Below are 25088 nucleotides of genomic sequence, written 5' to 3'. Positions count from 1 at the left end.
TAGCATCATGAAATAGCCTTATCTAGAAACTTCTTCTGATAATAATACCTGAATTTACCATGAGCCGAAATGAAGTGAAATTGCCCATGAAAAAAAAATATTCTATGATCGAGTGAAGTTCACCTCCATTTCTATGCAGGATGATGTCCCTCAGACACTCCTTTACTACACTTTATAATGCCAAACAGTTGTAATGGCATGCCATTACTAGTAGAAGCTCATGTAAGCTGCCTTTGCCAAGTTACCCAAAGTGACTTGTTTGTTAGCTGCTGTACAGTACACCACTGTATTAACTTTAATTTTCTCCTCTCAGATGAAATCTGTATTTCAAGAGTGTTGTCCAGCACAGACAGTAAATTTCAAATAATAGTCAAGCTGTTGTGCTGTGAGATTCTACAACTACTGTGACACAGAAATTAAAGGTCTGATTAAATTCTCCATAAAAATTGTACAATATCACTGATTATAAATCTTAATTTTTATCAAGGTTTTGTTAATCACTTATTTCATAACTTCTGTCCCAAATAATTTAAAATTTTCAAATTGACTTGGAAAAGTCCAGTAAGACTTTTTTTTCCATCTGTTTCAAAAAATATAGAGGAAAGTAAACATAAGACAAAAAAACCAAAACCAAAACCAAAACCAAAACAAACCCACACAAAACCCACAGAGCAAATAAAAAAAAACCAAACCAAATGCTTCTGGAATAAAAATATAATCTGATTAACTGCTTTCATTGACTTCAATAATAACTGCAGTTATGATACTGTAGGCTCACTTACATTTATTGAATCTTATCTTTCCCATCTAAAATGTAAATGATACTAACTGGACACAGCTGATTAGTTAATTATCTGAGTAACTTTTAAATTTTAAGTTTCTCCAGTAAACATTCAGACCTTATTCTCCTTTCATATCCATATCTCTTATGGATATAACTTCACTCATTCTAACAGAGCTGCACTTGACTTGAAACTTTAAAAATTAGACTAGAAAGTCAGACCTTTCATTTTCTTTATTGTAGTATTTGAAAAACACCTTTTTCGCTAAAAAAAAAAAAAAAAATCAGATGGAAAATCTGAGACAAGAGTGTATATAAGACCTAGAAGCCCCTAGTACTAATGCACCATTCCTTCACCTGCCTGATGTATTCTCTTAGGAAGACAGCAAGCCGGAAACTCTTGGTACTGACTATTTTCACTGTCTCCTTTTTCAAAAACCTGCATATGAATTTTCTTACAGAAAGATCTCAACCACAGCAAGCTGTAACAGCAAGTGAGGAGATGTTAATACAAACAGAAATGTATCAAGGATCAAATGGTAACTAGCTGTTATTCAAGAGACCAGGAACAAACATTACTTGTCCACAAGGTGAAGCAAACAGCATAAACAGTGCAATACGTTTTACATTTACAGGCATGCCTCTGATCCTCAGTTGCTCTGCAGTCTCTCAGGGTTTTATGGGAAATGGGATTTGTTCATCTTTCTAAAGCAGCAGCATCACAGGTGAGAGAAACATGAATAGTCAATAAGGACTAAATGCACAGAAGCTTTAAGTTTGCAAGCAGGGCTGCATAGCCTATGTTTATGTCTTGAAATTAACAAAATCATAATCTATATGTTTGTGTTTATTTAAATTGAGAACTGAACCATAAAAAGAATTATGGATCAAGTGTCTTTTTTCTTAAGTCAAGAAGTATATAGCACTTTTTTTTTCCCAGACCATGGGAATTCAGGAAAGATAAGATGTTGGAGGGTATGTTTCAGCATCAGTCAAGAGTACTGACTACAGTGTACTCCAAAATCTGAAACTGTATGATACATCTAGCCACCAAGACTGAGTCTCTTCCAAGGAAACTGATGAGACAAGGATATAGATGATTCTGATGTTAGCACAAGATGTGTTTTACATGCAGTGATTGCTTTAAAAATTGAATCAATCAGTATAAATACATACGCCTTTTGGACTTTATATATTAGCATAAACAATAAAACAATGCATTGTTATTAAGAGCTTTTAATAGTGCTACAAAAGTTTCTTTTATAATGGATTGTAATGGAATATCCTTAGTGGCTACACTACAAAACCCAGAAATTAACACCTATTATCTGTGAACACCTGTAAGTGAACATCACACTAAGGTTGTGGTGGCATAATTTGGTTAAGGCCTGCCACAGTTAACTGTTAAATTTTTAAAAAAACTTGTATCTCACCTAAAACTTGTTCCTCACCCATCATCTGATAGGATACACTGATAGCATCCTAACAGTGCTAACTGAATCAGCTGAACTTATCATGCAATCAGATACTCACCATCTAATACCACCTGTGGTCAAATGCAGACTGAACACTGCTGCATGGTGTATTTTGCCTGAATTTATGCCTGAAATTGTCATTGAAGCAGTATGGGTTTCAGGATTTCACTGGCTGGACTTTCATTCTGTTTTCTAATACTTTGCTTTACCGATTGCTTTCTTCTGAGATAAATTGTAGTGATCATACAGAGAAGTTCTTTCAGTGTTCTTACTGACATGCAGCAGCATTGTTGCTCTCACAAAGATCAGGAAAGCCCTCCTTCTGAGCTCTCAATTTCTGTTTTGTTTTTCCTTTCCAAGAAGCTCTTCCATAAGAATGGAAGAGCTATTGGAAAGTATTCAGTTAAGTTTTAAATTTTGGCTGCATCTTGAACTGAGAAAGGGACACGGTGGGACACTGGTTTGGTTGTTAGCTAAATAAATAAAGGGCCAAATACTGAAGCAGAAAACCCTGCATCCTATAAGCACTTTTTACACAATGGGAAACTTCCAAATAGTGGGAGAAAGTCACTAGTAGGAAAAGCCAAAGGATTTATTCAGAGATTACTGTGTGACTATTACCTGCACCAGTAGTAGATATGAGTTTGGGCTTGCTGCGTGCTCCATCACCTTTTGTTGTATAGGCTGTCACAGTGAAGGAGTATGTAGTTTCAGGCTGAAGCCCAGAAATTATCATTTCCTAAGATGAAATAAAACAAGAATAGTTTATTAAAAATAGATTGTTTTCCAGGAAAAGAATCCTTCAGACAATCCCTGTATATTACATAACAGTGCTTTTGTGCTACTGGCAGTGACAGCATGCATTTCAGAGCACCAACAGACTGTTCTGCGTGAAATACTTCACAAAGCAAGATGTTTCACTCACTTAAGTAATAAAAGACAGCACACATAAATAGCATGCCTCAGGTAGTTTAAGGCACAAGGTCAAAGGTTTAGTGGTGTGGACAGTGGATAAAACCTTCTGAAATAGCCGTCCTGAGGAACACTACTGATATTGTGAAATGCATGCTTATGTACATATGAGAAACTCTACTTTACTTAGTAATTTGCAGGACCTCATTGATATATTTATAAAATGCCCAGTAAGAATGGTGTTTCATTTGTATCCACACTTTATAAATAATGATGGTTTAGCTGAACAAGAAAGCCTTATTACTTTCACAAGACTTTTAATTGCAACCTGTGTCCCTGGTTGGATTGTGCTTCTAAATATCTCAAAGGACTTCAGAAACAACTCACTCTTCTGGTCTAAAAGAACTACCCAAAAAAACGTTAAAAGTCTGGTCAGAGAATAAATCTGACAGCCCTCAAACAAATAACAGCAACTACAAAACAAGTAGCTCTTCAGCTAGTACAAGTGAATGGGAGCAAGATGAAACTCTGTCAAAGCAAGGGGAATCTTTTCACACCTGTGTATGCACACACAAATAGAACTTGGAGAAGGGCCAGCCAATTGAAATGAACTAAACTGATGTTATGCTATAAGGGCAAACAGAGGAACTTAAGATTTGACACTTTTACGATATAAATAAATATTACATGCAAATATTAAAGGATGCTATTTGAAGGCAACTGACTGGACCAAAGTTCCTGAATCATCAGATTCCAGTCTGTAACCACTGACTACTCCTTTGCCTTTTCACATGCCTGAATGGATTTACACTACATTTCGCTGCTGCCAGAGAGACGGTATATTTATGCATATAGAATATATAGCAGATGTACAATCACACACCACTCTGATGCAACAACAATAAAAATATAAAAGATTATGGGTCAGATTATCCACAGTAAATGGATTTTTCTAGATAGTAGGTATGTGCTTAGTACAGATGTAGTTAGAATTCATCACTGCATTTACAGTCAGTCCTTAGCAATATAGAAATAACAAAGTAATGATCAGAACGAGTGAGCAAAACAGATTAAAAAAAAATTAAAACCCCTCCTCCTTAGATTCTGTCTCAGAATTGAGTTGAACTTAAAGCCAAAATCTGTATGACAGACTTCCCACCTTTCATAACAAAACTATACTTCATACTAGCAGAATAAAAATGTAAAAAGAAAGAAAAAAAAATGCCATTCTTTCAAACAGTGATGAAGGTATCAGCCTCATCTAAAACAAACAGTAGTTCATGGTGTAAAAGATATGATTGCAGGTAGTGTTGTTGTTTAGAAGTGTGATTTTAATACAACAAACACTATTACTTAAACATAAACACTGCAGGGCATTCATCATAGCATACAAAATACACTTCTCAAATTATCAAAAAGAAAGCATAACTGACTTCACATTTTATCTTCATAAAAAAAGATTAACCTTAAAATTAATACAGAAAAATCTATTGCTATGCAGCTATGAACCACTTTTGGTTTATTTTCCTAACACCTTCTTGTAAAGTGGAAATCATAAGGCAAAGTTAGTTACAGCCATCAAAAAGAAGAAAACACAAACCAGTTCTGTACATTTTGGCATCATGCTAAACACCAGAATAAGCAAGCAACAGTAACCCCCACTCTCCTTGGGAAAAGGAAAAAAAAAAGAAGAAAAAAAGTTTCATAAGGGAAAAACATTGGGTCTCAAGAGCATGCATTAGTGCAAAGGACAAAAAATCCCAAAAGAAAACAGAACTAAAAAAACCAAAACAACCAACAAACACCGTGTCCCCCCGCCAAAAAAAAACCAAAACCAAAAAAACCCCAAACAAAACCCAAAAAACCCAAAAGGAGACTACAAACAAACAAGCAAAAACAATTTAAAAAAAATCCCAACACACTCTTTTTCTGACCAGTCAAAAACTACTCACATGTTCAGTAGTATCATCATATTCCCACTGATTGAGAGTAAAGAATGTTGGAAGAAAAACAGAAGAAATCAAGAAATTTGTAGCCTGATTGAGGTAATGTTTTCTTCTCAATAGTAAAATAAATATTAAAGATATCTGGAAAAATCATGTAAAGTTTCAACTAATCATGTAGAATCACATGGAATTTGCTTAATGAAATCAGGCCACACATTTTTAATTCTATTTTTGCTCTCCCTAAAACCCAGCCACTTCTCTTTCCTTGAAAGCTGGAAGAAGTTACATGAATCCTCTTGTAGCACATAGTAATATTTTATAGTAGATTGTATTAATAAAAGCTACCAAGGCAGAATTAAAGACTACCTGGTTTATTTATTCATGTTTCTAGGCTCTATGTTTGAGTCTCCCAAATTAATTCAATGACTTATTTAAATTAATAGAAGGATTTTTTTAGTCTTGAAACATAACCACGCTCGTCTTTTACTGTCGAGATCTTCAGACATGTACAAGCCCTGATCATATGTGTCATAGAAGTTATGACAGGCAGGAAGGAGTGGCGGGACGAAAGAGAGATGACTATCTAAAATGAACCAATGACAAACAGGCAGGTCAAAGCCAAACTTGGCAAAATAAAAGAAATATGACTTCTGCCTTTATGATATTTGGGCTCGAACATCTCATTTCATTTTCTGCTTCTGATCTTGTAGTGTCTAAAATTATTTTAAACTACTACCACACAGAGGTTGAAAGTGAAAATCTGTGCATGGAGGGGGAGAGCCAAAGCGCAGCAGCATCTCCTTGTTGAAACAGAAGTTAAAATATGTTAGCTGGTAGGCTGAAATATAGACAGAAAAAAAGAAATGAAGTTCTGGATAGCTCCCTGGTACATGAAATAATTACACTGTGACCCAGAGAAGAACATAAAACACCCTAATTACCTGTGCATCAGCCAGCATGATGTCCTTCAGCAAGGGATGACCCCTTGGCTCTCCATTTTCCATCCTCACGTAGTGGACCTGGTATCCTCGGATCTGGCCATGCTGCTTATTGGGTACAGGCGAGCGCCATGACACTTTAACAGCAGTAGAGTTGACAGCCTCTACCTCGACTTTGCGAGGAGGACCACTAGGAACTGGAACAACATCATTGGACAGAAGAGAATTACAGGCACCTCTCCCACCCATGTCTTTTGCTTTTTTTAAAAAGGGCAGACTCACTATGTTTTCTTTGAAGAATACAAATTGTTCAACAAATGAAAATGCTCAACCAATCTGTACTACTTTTCAGTGAAAAGATCAAAAAACATGACTGATGCAAAAAATGGAAGAAAAAAGAGTATTAGAGAAATAGAAAAACATGTAAAAATGTACAAAAGCCAAGGAAGATGCTTTGAGATTCAAAGCATTACAGTACAAAGAGATATTTTAATCACTGAAATAATACTATTACTACTAATAAAAACACAAAATATTTCAAAAAGTTTCCCTTGTTTTTTTTTTTTCTAAGTTATTTGTTTTGGTTTGTTTTTCAGTAGTATAAAAAGGAGGCTGATAACAGGGTTGTCTTCTGTCACTTTCAAGCATGGAAGAAAAGAGAATGTGTGGAGCATCAGTTTTTAAAGATTAAAAAAACCCAAACAACAAAACCAAAAACAAACAAACAAACAAAAAAAACCCCAAAACCAACAAGCCAAAAAAACCCCAAATCAAAAAAGCACAACATGGAACAAGAAAGCAGTCAGTTAAAAAAAAAACCACACCTGAAAAAAAGGTCATAAACATGTGTGTTTAAAAATAACAGTGACTGTAAAATCAAGGAAAAGTTAGAAAGATTTTCCCCTGAGACCTAGTTTTATGTTAAAGGAGGAGCAAGCAGGATATGTATGGGCTCAAAGGGGTAGAAGATTGATGTCACTCACAAAAAAGTTACTTTCTGTTAAAAAAATAAAAATACCAAATATAAAAATGGCGTAGAAAGGACAAGTCTCTCATTAAAAAAAATCAAAGGGTGATAATAACTGTGATTTGGGAAAAAAGAGGAGCAGAAAAATACTGTTAGGCTATGCAAAAGACAGCAGATCGACAGAGAGTCATAGAGGCTCAAACTGATGTAGTGGAGGCAACATACCATCTTCATCTGTCCGAATCAATACTGCTAAGCTCTCTGGGCCAGGTCCAACATCAGTGTGGGCAGTCATAGAGATCCGGTACTCAGTCCATTTTTCCAGCTGTTCCAAAAGGTATTGAGTACTGTCCGAGGAAATTCCCAAAATTTCATGGGGCTTGACATCTTCTCCATCAATCCCAATGTACTTGATGGAGTATTCAGTGATAATGCCGTTCTGTTTTTCCACCGGTGGAGGTTTCCAACTTACCAAAATGCTAGTGGAGCTGGGGCTTGTGCAACTAATGTCTTGAGGAGGAGCTGATGGCTCTAATTTCAGTAGTGGGTTAAAGGAGGATTTGAGTGAAAGGATAGGAGTGATTGAAAAAAATGAACAGAAAAAAGGATAAAAATAAATAAAAGACAACCAAATTAAAATTAAAAAAATAAACCAAAAAAAGTAGAAACTTAAAAAAGCAAAACCTCAGATAATCATATGCACCTTGGCTTATTAACATGAGAAAACTGAAAATGAATAGACTAACAAAATGGTGAAAAAGGATGTAGGGGAAATACATGAAAATGTAACCTCAAAATAATATTACCTACCTGTAATTAAAATTCTTCTTGAAATAAAACAAAAACGTGACACTTCTATGACTACCGATCTATCTTTATAATCATTGCAATTAATGCAAGCTATAATATTTTAAATTCCATAACATGTATTTACATACAAATTTGGAGATACGCTTTTTCAAGCGGGTTTACTCTGAGAAAAATTCTCCTTTTTCCAGAACACCGAAAAACTTGCAATAATTGCTACAAATTGCTCCATAAGCTGCCATTTCTGTAGCCTCTCCACTCCTATTAAAAAATTATTTTATTTTTTCTTTTTTTTTTTAATAACTGAGTCTGCCTGGCACAAGTCATTCGCAAATTACATTTAAATGGAAAGCATTTACTGAAGCATTTATTGTGGCCAACATACTAGGAGCATGCAGTGAATAGAAGATGAAGAAAGTCTTAGTTAAAGATTTACCTACCAGGAAAAAGTGACAGGCTTGTTGATTCTGACTGTAACTTGTACTTACCCTAGATCAGCTGTCAGTTTTATTTTTTTAACTCCTCTTGGAGACACCTTTGCTAGTAAAGATTTAAATCCTACTAGTAATGTAGGTAACTTCTATAGGAAAAAGAAATCTACCCCCAAACAAAGTGTCAAGAAAGCAGGTATTAATTTTACAAAGACAGTTCACAAGCTCAGCATATCAGAACAGTGAGAGATTCTGACTTTGATTTTTGTCACCAGCACCAATCTTCCAGAGCAAAAGTGCTCACCTTTACTGATTTGTACTTGAAGAAGGCTGTTTGCATATTTACCTTTTCCAGGCTCCAGAGAATTTAAGCGTATATGTCATGCCATTGCTTTCAGTGAGGTGATTTAAGTACTGAAAGTTAGATAGGCATTTATGTGCTTAAATGCACTTTCACTTAGCAAAGTCTGTGTTCACTAACTGAGATAATTGTGAACTGAGCACCAAAAAAGGAGTCATAGTTCAAATTCACTGGCAACAGTAGTGGATGCGGACTCCTTTCCTATTTCTGCTTTCTCTCTTGTAAGGTAATCATAAATTTTGAGTGCAAGATCTGTATGATGCCTTTTTTTGTCTACTATTTTCTTCCCATTTCTTAAGGGAAAAAAGAAACAAATGGATTTCTGGTACTTATACCAGACACATCAAACAAAATTAAAGCAACAGAGAAGGCCTAGGACCCTGCTGTGACCTATTGCATTTACACATGTATCTTTTGGTTCCCTACAGCTCTTCTATAGGGATCAATGGTTTTTTACTCAGTATGGTACACTGCTCTTCTGAAGGGAAAACAGAAGGGAATGTACTAGCATTTCAACTAACTAGAGGTGGTAGATGGGGGGACAGATCAGAACTATCCTATCTAGGTTTTTCTGGGCAAGGGCAATTCAGTGATCAAGTACTCAAAATATGTCACTTCCCTTCTAACATCCACTTGCACAGAGATTAAAATAAGAATAAAATGTCCCTTAAGGATCTTATATATAAAGAAATAGACCCCTGTAGCATCTTTCTCTGAAACCAACATGAAAGGCAATAGCATATTCTGGTGCATATTGCTAATAAACTCATAGAAGTTTATTAATTTTTAATCCATTATACTCCGAAAATGCAAAGTACTGCATTTATGTAACTAAGGATAATCCGTAGGCTACTTGTATAACCATTTCTATTAATGCATATATGTTTTTCTTTAAATACATAATTTTTGTGAAAAGATTTTGTAATCTTTTCAGCAAATAACTAGGGTCTGCCCACTGAAATCAACTGGGTTTTCCTCCTATCTGAAGACATTAAGCTGAAAAAAGCAAAACATGTTCCTATATTCAAGAAGGGAAAAATGGCAATGTGGAACATGCAACCTAACCTCCAAGGTATTTATTTTGTATGAACACTCTAAGCAGTCTACACTCCATATAAGCGAATAAGCCTTCTAAATAGTTGAAACAGTTCCCAGAATAAACAAATACCTTTTTTTTAAACAATTGATTCTGCATTACTAAAATAAAACTATGCCTTGCCACTGTCTCTGAAACTAGCCTTGTGTTATATTATGGTCTTTTATGCTTATTCTAAATGCCTTAGAAATGCTTCAGAAGCACATTCAGCTTTGGTTAAAGGTCTGCAGCACTGCATCTCCAGTCACACTAATTGCTATTAATATATAACACTTACAAAGAATGAGGGTATAATCACATCTGCCATGACTTGAAATTAAAAAGTCTTATGTCAATTGAGAATCTGAATTTACTTTTTTGAATATTACTTTAAGAAAAGGCCATTTAATTTGAAACAAATAGAACAAGAATTGCACTGAGGTTTAAAATGACATAGTGTAATGCAAACTGTCAGGAAAGCATAACATATCAGACAAGAGTAGCACTTCTGGACATCATCCGTGAATATCTGATTGTTTTAATTAAGTATTAATTTGAATATTTTAAAATGCATATAAAAATTCCTGACAAATTTTGCATCTCATTTGCAGATAAACACGATGAGTTTCATGACATTGTTTCCATAAGCATCAGTGAGAAAACAATTTTTCTACTGGTGTGAAAAATGACTGAATGTCATAAAAAGCCTAGATTAAAAAAAAAAAAAATCTAACTTAAAAGTCAGAATGATTAGCCATTTAGAAGAATGGTTATGAGGAAAATTTTGGTATGTTCTCAAATATTCAACCTGACCCAGTCCACGATTTTTTTTGTAATTCAGGGACATGCTGAAGAAACAACCTAGTATGACAGGAAATTTGTAGACTGGGCAGGAGGAATTTTACAGGTAGAAGGCTATTATTAATGTAGATCTATTGCATGATAAAATATTTTATTGTATTACAACATAAATTAAAATATTGGCATGAGAGCATAATATCAAAGAATCTTTAGGTTGGAGAAGACCTTTAAGATCATGAAGTCCAACCGTAAACGGTTATTGTCTCATTAGAAACTAGCTTATGAGTTTTTTTCTGAAACTAAAAGCCAACCATATATTAAGTTGATCACAATATACCTACAAAAATACACATTTTAAGCATTTTCTGGCTGTAATAAGCACCATCAATGTTTTATTTTTATCATTTTGCCGTCTTCTCTGATTCTGCTTCTTTGAGAAATATAAGACAAGAGAATAAAGTTATCAAGGAAAAACACCTACTTGACTGCATGGTTCTCGCTGAAATTTCTGCTGTTGAAGCACCCAGTCCTTGTGGAGAACGTGCTGCTAGACGGAATAAGTACAAGCTGTTTGGCCTTAAACCTTGCAGACGATAAGATGTAGTAGGTTCAGTGGAAACCCGTTGCTAAAGGTAGGTAATAAGAGGATGTCTTGATTATTATTATGAGACTTTGAATTCTGTATGTTGCCTAAAGATTAAATACTTTTATACTCTGCTGATAACCCCATTGAGAAAAATTTAAATTCAAGAAAATAAATAAGAACCAAATCAAACTGACAAACACACATTAAGAAACAGTATTTTTTAAAGTCAACAGCTTAATGGGCAAAACTCAAAGCCGGAAATACTGTATGACTGTTTGAGGAAGTACTAGCTGTGTACAAATTATAGAAGTCTTTTCAGACAATATTTCTTATTTCACTGAGCCACAGGGTTTGCTAATATGACTAATCTTGGGTATAAGCTCGATGTTAAATTTGTGTCCAAATTGTTAAAACCCAAATACTTCCAAAGGGTAACTTAATAAGTAGAGGCCTACATCCTATTTGGAGGTGAAATACAGATCTGTACACCTTCTACAAAATACGCTTATGCATTCACAGTGTATGTCTGAAGCTGCCATAAACATAAGCTCAGTTGAAGCATCAGCAGTGAGTTGATGATGCATGAGAAATCAATGAGGCTGACACTCTCCTGCTGCCTTCTGAAACTGCTGGCTTCTTTCATCTGGGACACCTGGCAATATCACATGGTTTCCACATCAAAAGAACAGTTTATTCTAAGTCTATGATACCAATATCACAGAGGCCCTCAAACTGAAAATTCTTTAAGAAATAATGGTACAGAAAACATCCACAGAAGATTTTTATCTTTAGGGAAAAACCCAATTTTATTGGCAAATATTATTGACAGATTAGAGAAGCTTGAGAACTCTCTTAGATGGTGTCAGAGAAGCAAAAATTCTACAAGCCTGAAAATATATTTCAAGTATACATCAAAAATTCTTAATGATTCCATAACTAGCCCGAAAACACTTCTGCTTCCAATCCTTTGTAGTGGAACAGGTTTGGAGAGACAGGATCAGTGTCTGAAACTGGATGCAACTTCTGTGGATGACTTGTTGCAAGAAACAGCAAAGTTCCACTGGCTGGTAACCATCAACAGCATTTTCTGCTGTTTCCACTCTCTCAGTGGGTAGTTAGACTGACTGCTGGGTTTAACGAACTGTTAAACATCAAGGAAGTTCTACTAAGGAAAGTTACTAATGCATCAATTCTAAACCATTGTAACATTTTATGTTTGGCTTATTAAAGAGTATTTAAAAGATGAATAGTCTCTTCACTTACCTCCTCCCCGTGCTCCCCATCTTTGTAAACCAGTTCATAGCTGGAAATGGTATCAGAGCGTGGAGGTGTCCAGGAAAGTAATATGCTCGTTTCAGACTCAGGTTCTGCTTTAAAGTTCAGTGGCTGACCAGGCACTAAAGAAAAAGTTGAGCAATTGTTTATTTGGCTAGTTCAACAGTTACCTTTCAAACCTTTAAAAGTATTATCTGAATATTTCACACAGTATTACTTTTATATACTTACCAAACTTAAACAGATTGATTAACTGTATTTCGAAATAAATCAATCTGAGCTTAGAAAAAGAATAATGATCTACTTAATTCACACATTATAAATTATCAAGGTTTCCAAATAAATGTTTTGCAGTGTAAATAATGCACACAGAAGTGAAATGCAATTGAACAGAAGTCTGGTGATGAATATCAGCAATCTAATAATCCACATGTGGAATATCAAATATGTATATATATATATGTATACATGTGTACATATGGGGAAATGCTAGTCCTACGTAAGATTGGCTGGAATAGTCAAGAAAAATGTGTTAAAACTATTACACATTTCCACACATTTCCTAATTTGAAAATGGTTTGCTCAGCTCATAAATAGGACACTACTAACATCCTGCTCTTTAAGAAGACACCTAAATATTGAATGCTTTTGTAACCTGAAGAAGTTACAATCTACTGAAGACATCTTCCGTAATGTTCTCATTAAGTGACATGTTTCTACCCACTTAATGACTGGTATTTTTACCAGTGTAGGTGCATTTCTAATCTAAGTGCAAGAACTGAAAATGCAACTTTGATTCCAGTATTCAGAAACATTTGCTGTTGTTATTTCTTGTGAAATGGTCACAGAAATTATCAAGACCCTCATTTATGTTGCAGATCTACAGCAAATAATAAGGATGACTGTGAAAAGACAGTAAAATATAAACCTGTAATTGGAATGTATATAAATATTTTGGCATTCAAGTTCTAAAACATTACTTTCATTTAATAGTGCTGTTGATAAGGCATGAAATGGTCTTCCACAGCATTTCTAACTTTTCAAGAATAAAATGTGGCATGCTCTTACTTTTTCAAGACAAAAATATGAGATGCACTTCATTAGCACATACTGAGAACAGTTATGACAAGTTGGATTTGACAATAATGGTCATTTCATAATAATTTTTCAGGGTAGAATTTTATTATAGCATTACAAGTGGGTTGCTTTGTTTAGTAAAAGACTTAAAACCACCATGGAACCAACATTAAATTACTTTGTGATTTTAATTCTTATCTTTGCCATATTTCTACAGATTGTCACTCTAATGACAACACTGTCCTCTTGTATGGTGCTGCAGTTTTGGTATCTAACATTTAAACAGACAGATAACCTGTGAGTATGAGGTGCATATTCAAGCTCTTGTGTGGAGGTTGGAATTCCTCAGCATTCGCTTTTTTTTTTTTTTTTTAAATTCAGAAATAGGACAAAATAGAAAAGGAAAGGTGTAGAAGGATGTTGTCTATTTCTGAGGGAATGAGTAAGTCTCTTTATGGGAAGGAAAAATCATATGAGTAATTAGCTATTTTTCTAAAACATGTCTGGTGTAGAAAGACAACACTTCCTCGGGTACTGCAAAGTGCAAAGGGAAAAAGATCACAAAGCACAGGGAGTAATTACAGGAGATACCAAGGAAGTATTTTTGACAGAAATATTTATAATTTTATCCTTTTAAAATTGGATGGATTTGAAATTAAGAGGGAGAGAGTGGGATAACTGGATAATTCTTTACTTTGAAACTGATTGTAAAATACCACTAGATCAAACTGTTAACTTGGCAAATTAATAGCACAGTTGTATAAATGTATTTACTAGGTGAACATTACAGCTTTTTAGGTTAGCTGCTTCAAAACAAGCCTAAGTAACAACAGGACAACAGCTGCAGATTCATCTCCTGTTGAACACATATTCAAGTCGATGTAGAGCCCCACTGAAGGCTTGCCAAAACAAAATAACAAAATCTGGAGTCTAGGCAGGAATTTAGAAGTATTTATTTTGCTATAGGCTGTTCTAAATCTATTTCATGAAACTCAGGTGGGTACCTGACTGTAAACATATTGTTTGCTTCATCTGACGAAATGGTAAGTGGTATAACTGACCTGTGGAAAAAATTCTTCCTTCAACGGGTATCAAAGGACAGGTAAAAAATATTTTTGCAAAGTAACTGAGCAGCATGGTTGGGGTTACAAAATCCCCTTTGCCTGGTTATGGAAGGTCAAACAGCAGCTTATGTTATCTATGCTATGCTTTCCATCTGGTGTTTGACATCTCTGTCATTCTCCTGGAGGAGGTGATGGAGGGCACACATTCCAGGTTTGCAGACAACAACAATCTGGGGACCACCAATTCCATGCTTGAGAGCCAGGGTGATGTTAAGAGAGATGGAATAGGAACAGGCCGATGGTTCCACATGAAGTTCAGCAAGCCCTGTGCCATACAGGCAGAGTCCTGCAGGGATGCAGGCTGGGGCTGATGGGGCCAAGGAACAGCCGCGAGATGAGCAGGGCCCAGACGTGTGCCCATGTACCAACAAGTGCCAGTGTTGCCTGGAGTGCTGTGAGCAGGAGATGTCCCTGAGAGCCTGGAGGGCAGGGACTGTCCCCTCTGCTCAGTGCCTGTCAGACCACATCTGTGTACTGGTCTGGTTTTGGGCCTCAGCAAGATGGATCTGGGCTAGGAACCTTGCCCTGCAAAGAGAGGCTGTAGGACTGGTGCTGGTACAGCTGGGAGAAGGTATGGTTTCAGGGGCATCCAACAGCATTCCTGGCACTGATGAAAACAATGAAGGAGACAGAGCTGGGTTCTTGACAGTGGTGTATGGCTGAAGGGTGAGAGGCAGTGGCAAAAGCTGAAACATGAGAGGCTCAGGCAGGAGATAAGGAGAAGCCTTTTCCCTGTGAGGACAGCCCCACTGTGGAGCCAGGGCCCAGGCAGACTGGCCCGTATCCAACTTTGGCAAGTGGTTTATGTCTCAATTGGGTGAAGCCCTGAGCAGCCCAGTGTTACACCATGTCTAGGCTTGCTCTGGGCAGGGGCTGGGGCTGGAGGCCTCCCCAGAAGATTACCCTGCCAGCTTGAATCACCCTGTGATGCTATGATCTGTGCTTAACATATGGTCAGATGAACCGGAGAACACAGCCAGGCAGTAATAATAAACGACCAGTGAAGTGATCCACATGAAGGCTGGTGCCATCGTTAAGATAAATATGGCAGCAGATGGAGAATGAAGGGCATTTCCTGTCTGTCTGAACATTTTAAGACCCTCATCCTCCAAGCATTCTTTAAAAAAAAAACAAAACCCTTTATGGTCTTAAGTCTGCAATTCTCTATCATTTTATAAAACAAGTTGATTGGACTTTCCCAAATGTTGTTTGTCAAAATACTATCTTGCTGCAAAACCTAGTCTACCCTTACATTTTTCAACCACAGTTAGGCAGCTCTGAAGCTAAAAACACTGACAGAAGAAAGAAGTGAAAGGGAAAACTGCATTGCTCCAAACAGATAAAGAAGATGGAGAAGAAAGACAGCAAAGTAAAATAACAGAAACTAAACAAACTGGATTGTTGATAAGCTCTGGCAGGGAACCCAAGGCTCAAGCTAAAGAAAAAAAAAAAAAAGAAAAATTAAAAAAACCCCAACAAACCCAACCAATAAGAAAGTAGAACAGTAGCTTAGGATTTATGCCTAGAACACACAACATCTGCTCAAAAAGTTCTTCAGTGGCACATGGGAACTAAGCCAAGCAGGAGGAGCTGACAGAAGGTAGAGGTCTCCTTCTGAGACCAAAAAAAATAGGGAAAATGGTAAATCCATTTAAATGGACTTGCAGAAATGTTTTCAATTACACAGATCAAATCTAACTTTCCATATGTTGTGGCTTAACTGAATCCAGTACTCCATATTAGTGTTCTATATGGACATCTCAATGAATGGTATCTTTTTGCATGAAAATTCTCTCAGCATTTTATTTTCTGCTTTGACATCATTAATCTACAAAAGTACATTAAAACTCAAAAATTCCCGGGGCACCTGAACCTGTACTCTTCTTATTTCTTGATTGTAGACATGACATTTATTAAGTACTACATAAAATTAAATACTACAAGGCAGTGACAAAACCAAGAACGAAGTCCAGAATTACACTTTTCAAAACTTGATACCAGGTTCTACATGTTTGCTTTATGTTTATTATTGGATAACCAGAAACAAACACAAATTGCTGGACCCTGTACTTCATATGTGATTTTATGTCCATCCCTGATTCTAGTGCCAGAACAGAATCATAAATAGGATCTCAAATTAGAAAGGCCTACACAACTCTTCATCTGGCTTACATAAGCAAATAAACATTCTAGGGCTAAGCTGGGTTTGCAAGTGATGCTAAAAAGAGAGGAGCATCTCCACGCTAGAAAGGGCCTCTTGAAATTGCAAAGGTGAAACCCATACCTAGAAGAAAACTAAATCACTTCAATTAGGAAGTAGTTTTGCAAAGGACAATAGATTGATCAGAAGAATTTAGAATCAGTTGGGAACTGAAAGGGACCAAAGGTTCATGCTTCTGCTTCCTCTGAAGAAGTAAGCAGCTCTACTGAGAAGCTCCTATGATTGAAGAGTTAATGTGCTCTGGACTTTTTCATTTGTAAAACGAAGCTTGTACTTTTTTGAAATACCAAATTTTCACGGAATATTTTAAAAAATGAAATGGGCAATTGTGCTGGATTTAGCTAGGAAAGGGTTGAATCTCTTTACCGTGGCTGCTAGGAAGCTGTGTTCCTGGATGCAGGGAGCAGCACTGATAAGTTCTCAGCTGGCACTGAGGAATGCCTGTACCAGTGTCAAGGTCTTTTCTCCGCTTCTGATACTGCAGCTGCGTTCCCAGCTCTCGCAGTCTTGCTACAGGCAGTGCTGGGACATAGAGTTCAGACACCTGACACAAACTGGCCAAAGAGGTATTTCATGCCATAGTACGTCATGCTGGGGGCAGAGGCGAGGAGGGGCTCCGGGCGCCCTTACTCTCCCTCCCTTACTCTCTCTGGTTCACTCCCGTATGCCTGCTAATCCTCACCCTGACTCCTGCGCTAGCTGCTTCGCTAATTCCTGTGCTGGCCAGGTCGTGAGGGAGTTGGTGGGTTTGTTTAGTTTTCCCGGGCTGCTATCACTAATAGGATTCGTTCAGAATCTGCCGCAGCAGCTCTAGGGCTCCGGCCCTCAGCCTGCGGCCTGTGATCGCTCTCGGGCTGTGGCTCTCAGCCAAAACAGTTTTTTAACAATAATCAAGAACTGGAGAACATTCAGCAGCATTCAGAACATTTGCTAGCTGGAGTTAAACCATGACAGCAATGTACTAACTACATGTGAATCCTGCTCTCCATCTTTCCAGTATAACAGAAATGAGTATGAAGATAGCTGAGGCTTGTAGTTTCGCACTATCAAACACAAAATCACAGTATACAAAATAATTAACTACAGTATGTTTTAAATGTCCAAAAAGCATAGCACATTTTGTGACAAATAATCAGAAATCTATAAATCACTTTCTTAACTTAATATGTGTAACTCACATTGAGTGAGGCTACAGAATAAAATAAAAATGTTGGGTCAGTCTAAAAGGTAGAGTATGCCTAGTCTTGTCTGAATGACTAAAGAACACACTGAAGAGATTAATTATTCTTCAGAATAATTCTGTCTACACTCTATGTTCAAGGTCCTGCACATGGGTCGGGGCAATCCCAAGCGCAAGTTCAGGTTGGGCAGAGGATGGATTGAGACCTGAGGAGAAGGACTTGGGGGTACTGGTGGATGAAAAGCTGAACATGAGCCGGTAGTGTGCGCTGGCAGCCCAGAAAGCCAACCATATCCTGGGCTACAGCCTGGAGAAAAGCCTATCCAGCAGGTTGAGGGATGGAATTCTCCCTCTCTATTCTGCTCTCGTGAGACCTCACCTGGGGTACTGTATCCAGCTCTGGGGCCCTCAGCATAAGAAAGATATAGAACGGTTGGAGTGAGTCCAGAGGAGGGCCATGAAGATGATCAGAGGGCTAGAGCATCTCTCCTACGAAGAAAGGCTGAGAGAGTTGGGCTGTTCAGCCTGGAGAAGAGAAGGCTGTGTGGAGATTTCCAGTACATGAAGGGGGCCTACAGGAAATTTGAGGGGCGACTTTTTACAAGGGCCTGTAGTGGCAGGACAGTGGTAATGGTTTTAAATAGAAAGTAAGGAGGTTTAGATTAGATACCAGGAAGAAGTTCTTCACGGAGAGGGAGGTGAAACACTGGAACAGGTTGCCCAGAGAAGCTGTGGATGCCCCATCCCTGGAAGTGTTCAAGGCCAGGCTGGACAAGGCTTTGAGCAACCTGGCCTAGTGGAAGGTGTCCCTGCCCATGGCAGGGGGGTTGGAACCAGAAGATTTTTATGGTCCCTTCCAATCTAATCCATTCTATAATACTATAATTATATTTCTACGGAGTAGCAGTAGAGTTGTCTTAAAATTATTTCAAGCTGCATTCTTCCATGCATGATTTCAGCGACAAAATAATGTGTTCCAGCACTCATACACATATTTACAAAAATCAGAATTCTTGGAAAAAAAAAAAAAAATCAGGATAAAAACCCACCACCAAAATCTGTATCTGTACCCTATCTTGTGTTTTAACCAGAAGAGAGGGATATTAAAAGCTAGAATTATCATAGGGGAAGGGGGGGGGGGGCAAGTTTCTCAATACTAGTTTCATCTTCCTTTAAATGAAGTAAGCATAGAGACTGGTGTACTTAACAAAGGTTAACTATTCTTTGAGAGAAGAAGGGTTATTCAAAATCTGATATCTTCTTTGGTACCTGAAGAGAATTCTCCTTTAAGCGGAATTTTGTTACTTAAAAAAAATCCTGCACCTTTCCTAAGCTCCTAATTATTCTCCTTTCACCTGCTTTCTTGAATCACAGTTGAGTTTCGACCTGCATGCTCCCAATGCTTCCCTTGTGGAAGTCCATTTCCACGAAGGAATCTAGTACCATGTGGTTTCAGAGACATGAGGTTTCCCCGTTCATGTGTTCATTAAAAAATTTAAATGTCTGGCAAAGTAGCTGGCTTGCTACAACACAGAACTGTATTCCCTTGCTACAGATTCCTTCCTCTGAATGTCTAATATTTTACAATAAGAACTCCAGACCCATTAGCTCATTTCCCTTAAGCTACGGCTCTATTTCTGTGCCCTGCAAGCCAGATACTTGACCTTCTCATTACTGTCCTTTTCCATATGTTCAAAACATTAGCCTTTTATAACTTAGTCTTCATACCACTGCCATTCCTTGGTTTAAAATCAACATGTTTTAGATTTTAAGTTCTTCTTTAAGCAAACGTATGTTTACAGTTACACATTCATTCCCCAGAATATTTTTTCTCTCTCCAATAATCCACTACCCAATAGACCTCATCTATCTCTCACTCTCTCTTCTTTCTACCTGAGCTCAGAATAAAATAAGGATTTTCTCAAGTTCTTCAGTAGCTATCTTCTCTTTGCACATTAAAAACCAAACCAAACTAAATCTGAATCCAGACACATAATTTAAAGCTCAAGATTTTTCCTAGTGCACACAGGTTAAAGTATGTTGCTCAGGCAGTATATGTACTTCTAGAAGGTGTAAACAAAGAAAGGAAATATGAGAAAAGATGTAAATGTGCCCTGGAGAGCTAAATGAAGACAAACCAACTGAGCTTTTGTTATCTAGAGAAGTAAAGAAAAAGGAGAAGAAATATCATACTAAAATTGATATCAGTATTTCTTTATTCTAAAATTTGGTGTTAGTAATTCATGTTAAATAGTATACTGGTCCTGACTCTATTCTCAGCAGAATCAAGTCACTTGACCCAAAATGCAGAATAAGGACTTTTTAGGTGTAGCTTTTGGAATTGGTCTTCCCTTATTCAAAAGGCTTAACTCTACACCTGTTTTCTGATGACTTCATTTCTTAAAATGGTGTCTATTTACAGTAAAGAAAATTGCTGAAAGTAACTGGGCCATAGGACATGGCTTTTCCTTAAAATACTTAAGCAGAATATTGACACACAAAACTGAACATAAATAATGTTCAGTTATTATAATTTTATAATTATAATTATAATTTTCACTATAAGCAGAGTTCTGTCTGACCTGCAACGTGTGAAGCCACTCATACAGCCGTTTCAAAAGAACAATTCTGCTCTATGAAGACATCAGAGATTCTCGTAAACAGGCTTTTAAAAAAAATGTTATTAGTTTTTTACAATCTTTCTTCAAAGATCAGAATACAAAAAACAAGTTAATAGATCCTGTAAGTCACAGCTGTCAATCAGATTTTGTTGTATGTATACTCTAATATCCCCAAAATAATAAGGGTTAAGCTACATATTTACAATGATAGGCTTATTTTATTCAAAAGTGGAAAAAAAACCCCAAACGATCAAAACTTAATCACCATCCCATTCCTATTTTTACTCTTTTACATATGTTTCCATTTGTGCTGGTTTTAAATGGTACTTTGTATTTGTCTATATTTATTTAGATGAGTCTCAGCTTCAGAGAGACATAAACCAAAACAATCATATTCAGATTTAGATTAAAGCAAATCTAGAATAGAAGTGCAAGGAGGGCATTTTATTCTGCAGTGTTCACTGAATAGAGACTGGATAGAAAGATGGGAGAATCTTAGTTTTTACACATATCCTGAGCTGGAAATCTGCACTAGACTTTCTTAGCTATTTTTTATGATTTAAAATGTTCCTATTTCAAGTACAAGTATCAGTGCATAAAAATGCCTCTTGTATGCTGCACTTTTAGATTTCCTTTGATTTTTAACATAGTCACAAATAAACAGTGTGCAATCAACTCTGCTACGAAGTTAAAAATGTAATGAGAATCCTTCCTGTCGACACTGTCATCATTTCTTCAGATAGCAATTGGAAACAGACAGGCACATTTAACGGCAAGTTCTATAAAGTTTTTACTAAACAGAGTTTTCTGAAGTGACCTCAGCAAGTAATGTAAAATGGGCTCATTCAGCTGAGCCTCGGTGCTCATTATTTCAATTGCTTCATCTTTCTCTGGGTAAGCCTCTGACAAACTCTTGCTGATCTAAAAGGTTTATAAATGAAGTTAAAGATGAGGATCTCACTAAACCTTCTTTTTTAAAAGCTTTGTGCACATCGATTGAAAAATACGTCACATGTCAATATAAAATCTAGTCTCTGCAATAGGTTACAATTGGCAAAATTGAACTACGGTGATCATACTGAGATTTGTACATGCAAACAGACACATTTTAATGCACCACCATGACTAAGAAAGTTGATTGAGTAACTTCTCAGTGGAGATACTGCAAGAGAGAACACCCAGATCTTTGTGTAACACAACACTTAGGTTCCAGGACAATACCTCAATTTCAGTTCTTTATTAAATGTGTATGGGTAAAACACAGAAGCAAAACGTGGATGATACATAACCATCTTCAGTTACACCTTAGAGATGCATTTTTTAAGAATCTGAGGGATGTTAAATTCTTCAAGAGGAGACTACAGGACTAAAAAATTGAAGTAGCATTATACAATAATTCTAGGCAATCACTGACCTACAGTAATATTTCACACAGCTTTCCCTAAACTGCTAGACAAAAGGAGCTTTTATTTCTTATTGCTATAGTAAAACACTTTCTGCAGGGCAGTTCTACCAGTGCTTCTTGCTTTGATTTCATAAAAATTCTCTGCAATGTTTTTCACTATGCTTGTTTGTCCATTGTTAATAAAACTAATTCATGGACCTAAAACTCCTGTACAGAAACAAAACAACCTAACTGCAAACATAAGACAAGAAACTGGTAACTTGTGGTGTATGCAATTTGTAGGGGCAGGTTGGACTTGATTTATAAATCCAAAGTGTAAAGAACTGATTGCCTGAACCTACACAAAGGTTTGTTGCTTTTTTTAATGTTTTCAGGTTGTATGTGCTTTCAGAACTTTACCAACTATTTGAATGCACATGCAGTACACATGTGTTTTAAATTTCCAAAACAAGATTCACTAGAGTGATGTAGCCTAAAGGAACAACATGCCACCTAAACAAAAACCACCAACACAGTTAACTCCTTATATAAAGCTGTGAAGAAGTGTTGGCAAACACTTTTAGTGCACAGAACACTGCTAAATAGAAGCCATAACATTCAGCCACATCCAGGATGAAGGTCTCCCTGAGACTTAAGTTAAACTTCAGTTAAACTTCTTGATATTGATGAAAAAAGAAATAAAGTGTGAGGGGATAATTACCACGCTTCAGTGATAGCTTGCACTGAGGAATTGAGAAAAGCTTATCTGCAAAATTTGCCTGAGTGAACTGGCTATCCTTTAGAGGAATTTTTTTTCAACAGTTAAAAATCAAATTCCCTCTTTGCAAAATATCTGCATTTAAATTTTTAGCACAAATTCTGTTCATTGTTAGCTTACCTCCTGTTTGAGTGATGACCTGAATGTCACTAGAAAGTGGTCCATCCCCAACAGAAGTAAAAGCAAGAACCTTCACAGAGTACGTTTTCTGGGGTACCAGATTCCCAATAGTGGTAATATGGCTGTCAGCCACATTGTGCTTCATCCAACTGTTGACGTGTTGAGTGGGGTCCATGGTATAATAAACTCTATAACCTTGTATTTGTCCATTAGGTTCCTCAGGTTCTTCCCACTGTACCAAAATGGTGGTAGAGCTCAGCATTCGGGCCTGCACATTGCGTGGTGCACTTGAAGGTGCTTGCTCTGAAGTCCTTGTTGACACTGGCTCACTGGGTGGCCCTCGCCCAATGTTATTTACAGCAACTACCCGAAATTCATACTCTGAATATGGGCTTAGGCCAGCCACACTATAGCGAGTTGTGGCCACCCCATCGATTTCTTTATATGGCTCCTCAGAGTTTTTGGGTTTGTGTTGGATGATATAGTAAGAAACTGGCTCAGGGTTTCCAGAATCCCAAGTCAATGTTATGCTTGTCGCTGTGCTTTCTGTTACCACAGGTGTTCCAGGAGGTTTGGGTAAGGCTAAAGATAATTAAAAAAAAAAACAAAACAACAAACTGTTAGCATTATGTAATAGCAGACGTTAATTATTACAATAACCAGTTTAAAAAAACTGAAAACAAACAACAATAAAACCAAAAACTAAACATGAAAATTGGAATGGAAAGACGTGGTCTGTTTAGAGCAAGTTTTTGGCAATTATCATTTACTGCAGAAATCTATCAGAAAATCTTCAATCTTTGCAGTGTAAGGTTTACTTGATACAAAGTTATTCTAACTTCTGTAATAGATCCCATAAACTTATGCAGAAGAGGAATCTTAGAGAGGGACAGTGCACCTTTAGAGTTTAATTTTCAGTTATTTTTGGAACCTCTTGTTTCCAGTTACTCAGGGAACATGATACTTGGAGACCCAGCAACATTAAAAATCAGATGACTGGTCCTTAAATGCTCCTGCTGTTGACAAATACATGCAAGATTACAAGATCCTTTACTTGAAATGAAGGCTGGGACTAGTCACAAATAAAAATGGAACATTCTGTTTAACTTATTTATTAGTATTATTGCTGTCTTAATCTGTATTTTGTCTGAAACCAGTGATTTGCTGGAATATTTACCCTCTTGATTTAAGAGAGTAAGAGGATTTTAGTCCCTTTCAGTGCAATGTATTTGCTCAGAATATGACAATGAACTAAAGAAAAGACTGAACTATGTCCAAATATAGGTGCTTTGGATATACCTTTGACAGTTATCTGTGCTATTGCTTCTATAACACCAAGGGTAGACATAGCAACACAAGTATAGTTTGCAGACTGCCTGACATCATTAAGCTCAAGGACGTTCCTCCCTATTGGCATATCGTCCTCAGGTGTCAAATCTTCTGCTCCTAGCATCCATTTCACATATGGCATTGGTGACCCCACCGCAACACACGTGATATTTACACTCCCGCCAGGCATTATCTCATGATTGGTGGGGGGGATAGAGAACCTCGGTGGGACCCGTCGAACTGGAACAAAACACAAAAAAAGGTAATAACATATACAAAAAAGAAACTGTCTTGCATATGGACTACATGCAGTGTACAGACACAATTTAACATTTTAACGTGTTATTCCGATCTGCCAGAAAATATGTGTAAAAGAAATATGAGACTAAACAAGGATTTTGTCTGCACACAATGAGATTTATTCTATATTTACTTGAGGGTATTATGAGGCACATTCATACAAAGGCTGATTCAGAACTGTTAGGGCCCCACAGTCAACTAACTACATACTAACAATATACAAACACCATGCAAAAGATACACACACGCACACGCCTGCGCGCACACACACGCGCACATATATATATATATATGCATTTTATATGCTCACACATATATATATGCACAGAAGAAAACTGGAAAGTCAACAGCATGCTTGAGTTGATTACCAAACCAACTTCAATGCTGCGTGCTGCCAGTTGATGTGAATAAATGTGCTAGGCCACATTGTCACATCACAGTCCTGGAACACATTGCCTACAGTACATTGAAAGTGCAATTTCATTTGCTTTCAGACTCAAAGTAGATGCAGCTTCAAGACCTCACACTAACACTGAAACAAACATAGAAAAAAAAATTACACATAGATACGAATAGATATATACACATATACATATATA

General features: G+C 36.9%; 1 protein-coding gene across 1 annotated transcript in view; it reads right to left on the bottom strand.

Annotated features, from left to right (window-relative positions):
• The window catches only part of LOC104512777 (receptor-type tyrosine-protein phosphatase delta), a gene marked incomplete at both ends in the record, with an annotated part of 60854 nt that extends 36425 nt beyond the window's left edge, over positions 1-24429 (bottom strand). Inside the window, 8 exons of the mRNA XM_010155882.1 lie at positions 2878-2995; positions 5121-5147; positions 6056-6249; positions 7245-7550; positions 10976-11120; positions 12344-12477; positions 22861-23442; positions 24160-24429. Of these exons, the coding sequence (XP_010154184.1) occupies positions 2878-2995; positions 5121-5147; positions 6056-6249; positions 7245-7550; positions 10976-11120; positions 12344-12477; positions 22861-23442; positions 24160-24429 (1776 nt within the window). The remainder of the gene's footprint in view (positions 1-2877; positions 2996-5120; positions 5148-6055; positions 6250-7244; positions 7551-10975; positions 11121-12343; positions 12478-22860; positions 23443-24159) is intronic.
• Positions 24430-25088: the final 659 nt, after the last annotated feature.

Source organism: Eurypyga helias, unplaced genomic scaffold, assembly GCF_000690775.1.
Source record: "Eurypyga helias isolate BGI_N326 unplaced genomic scaffold, ASM69077v1 scaffold27767, whole genome shotgun sequence".
NCBI lineage: Eukaryota > Metazoa > Chordata > Aves > Eurypygiformes > Eurypygidae > Eurypyga > Eurypyga helias.
This window is presented reverse-complemented; position numbering and strand designations above follow the sequence as displayed.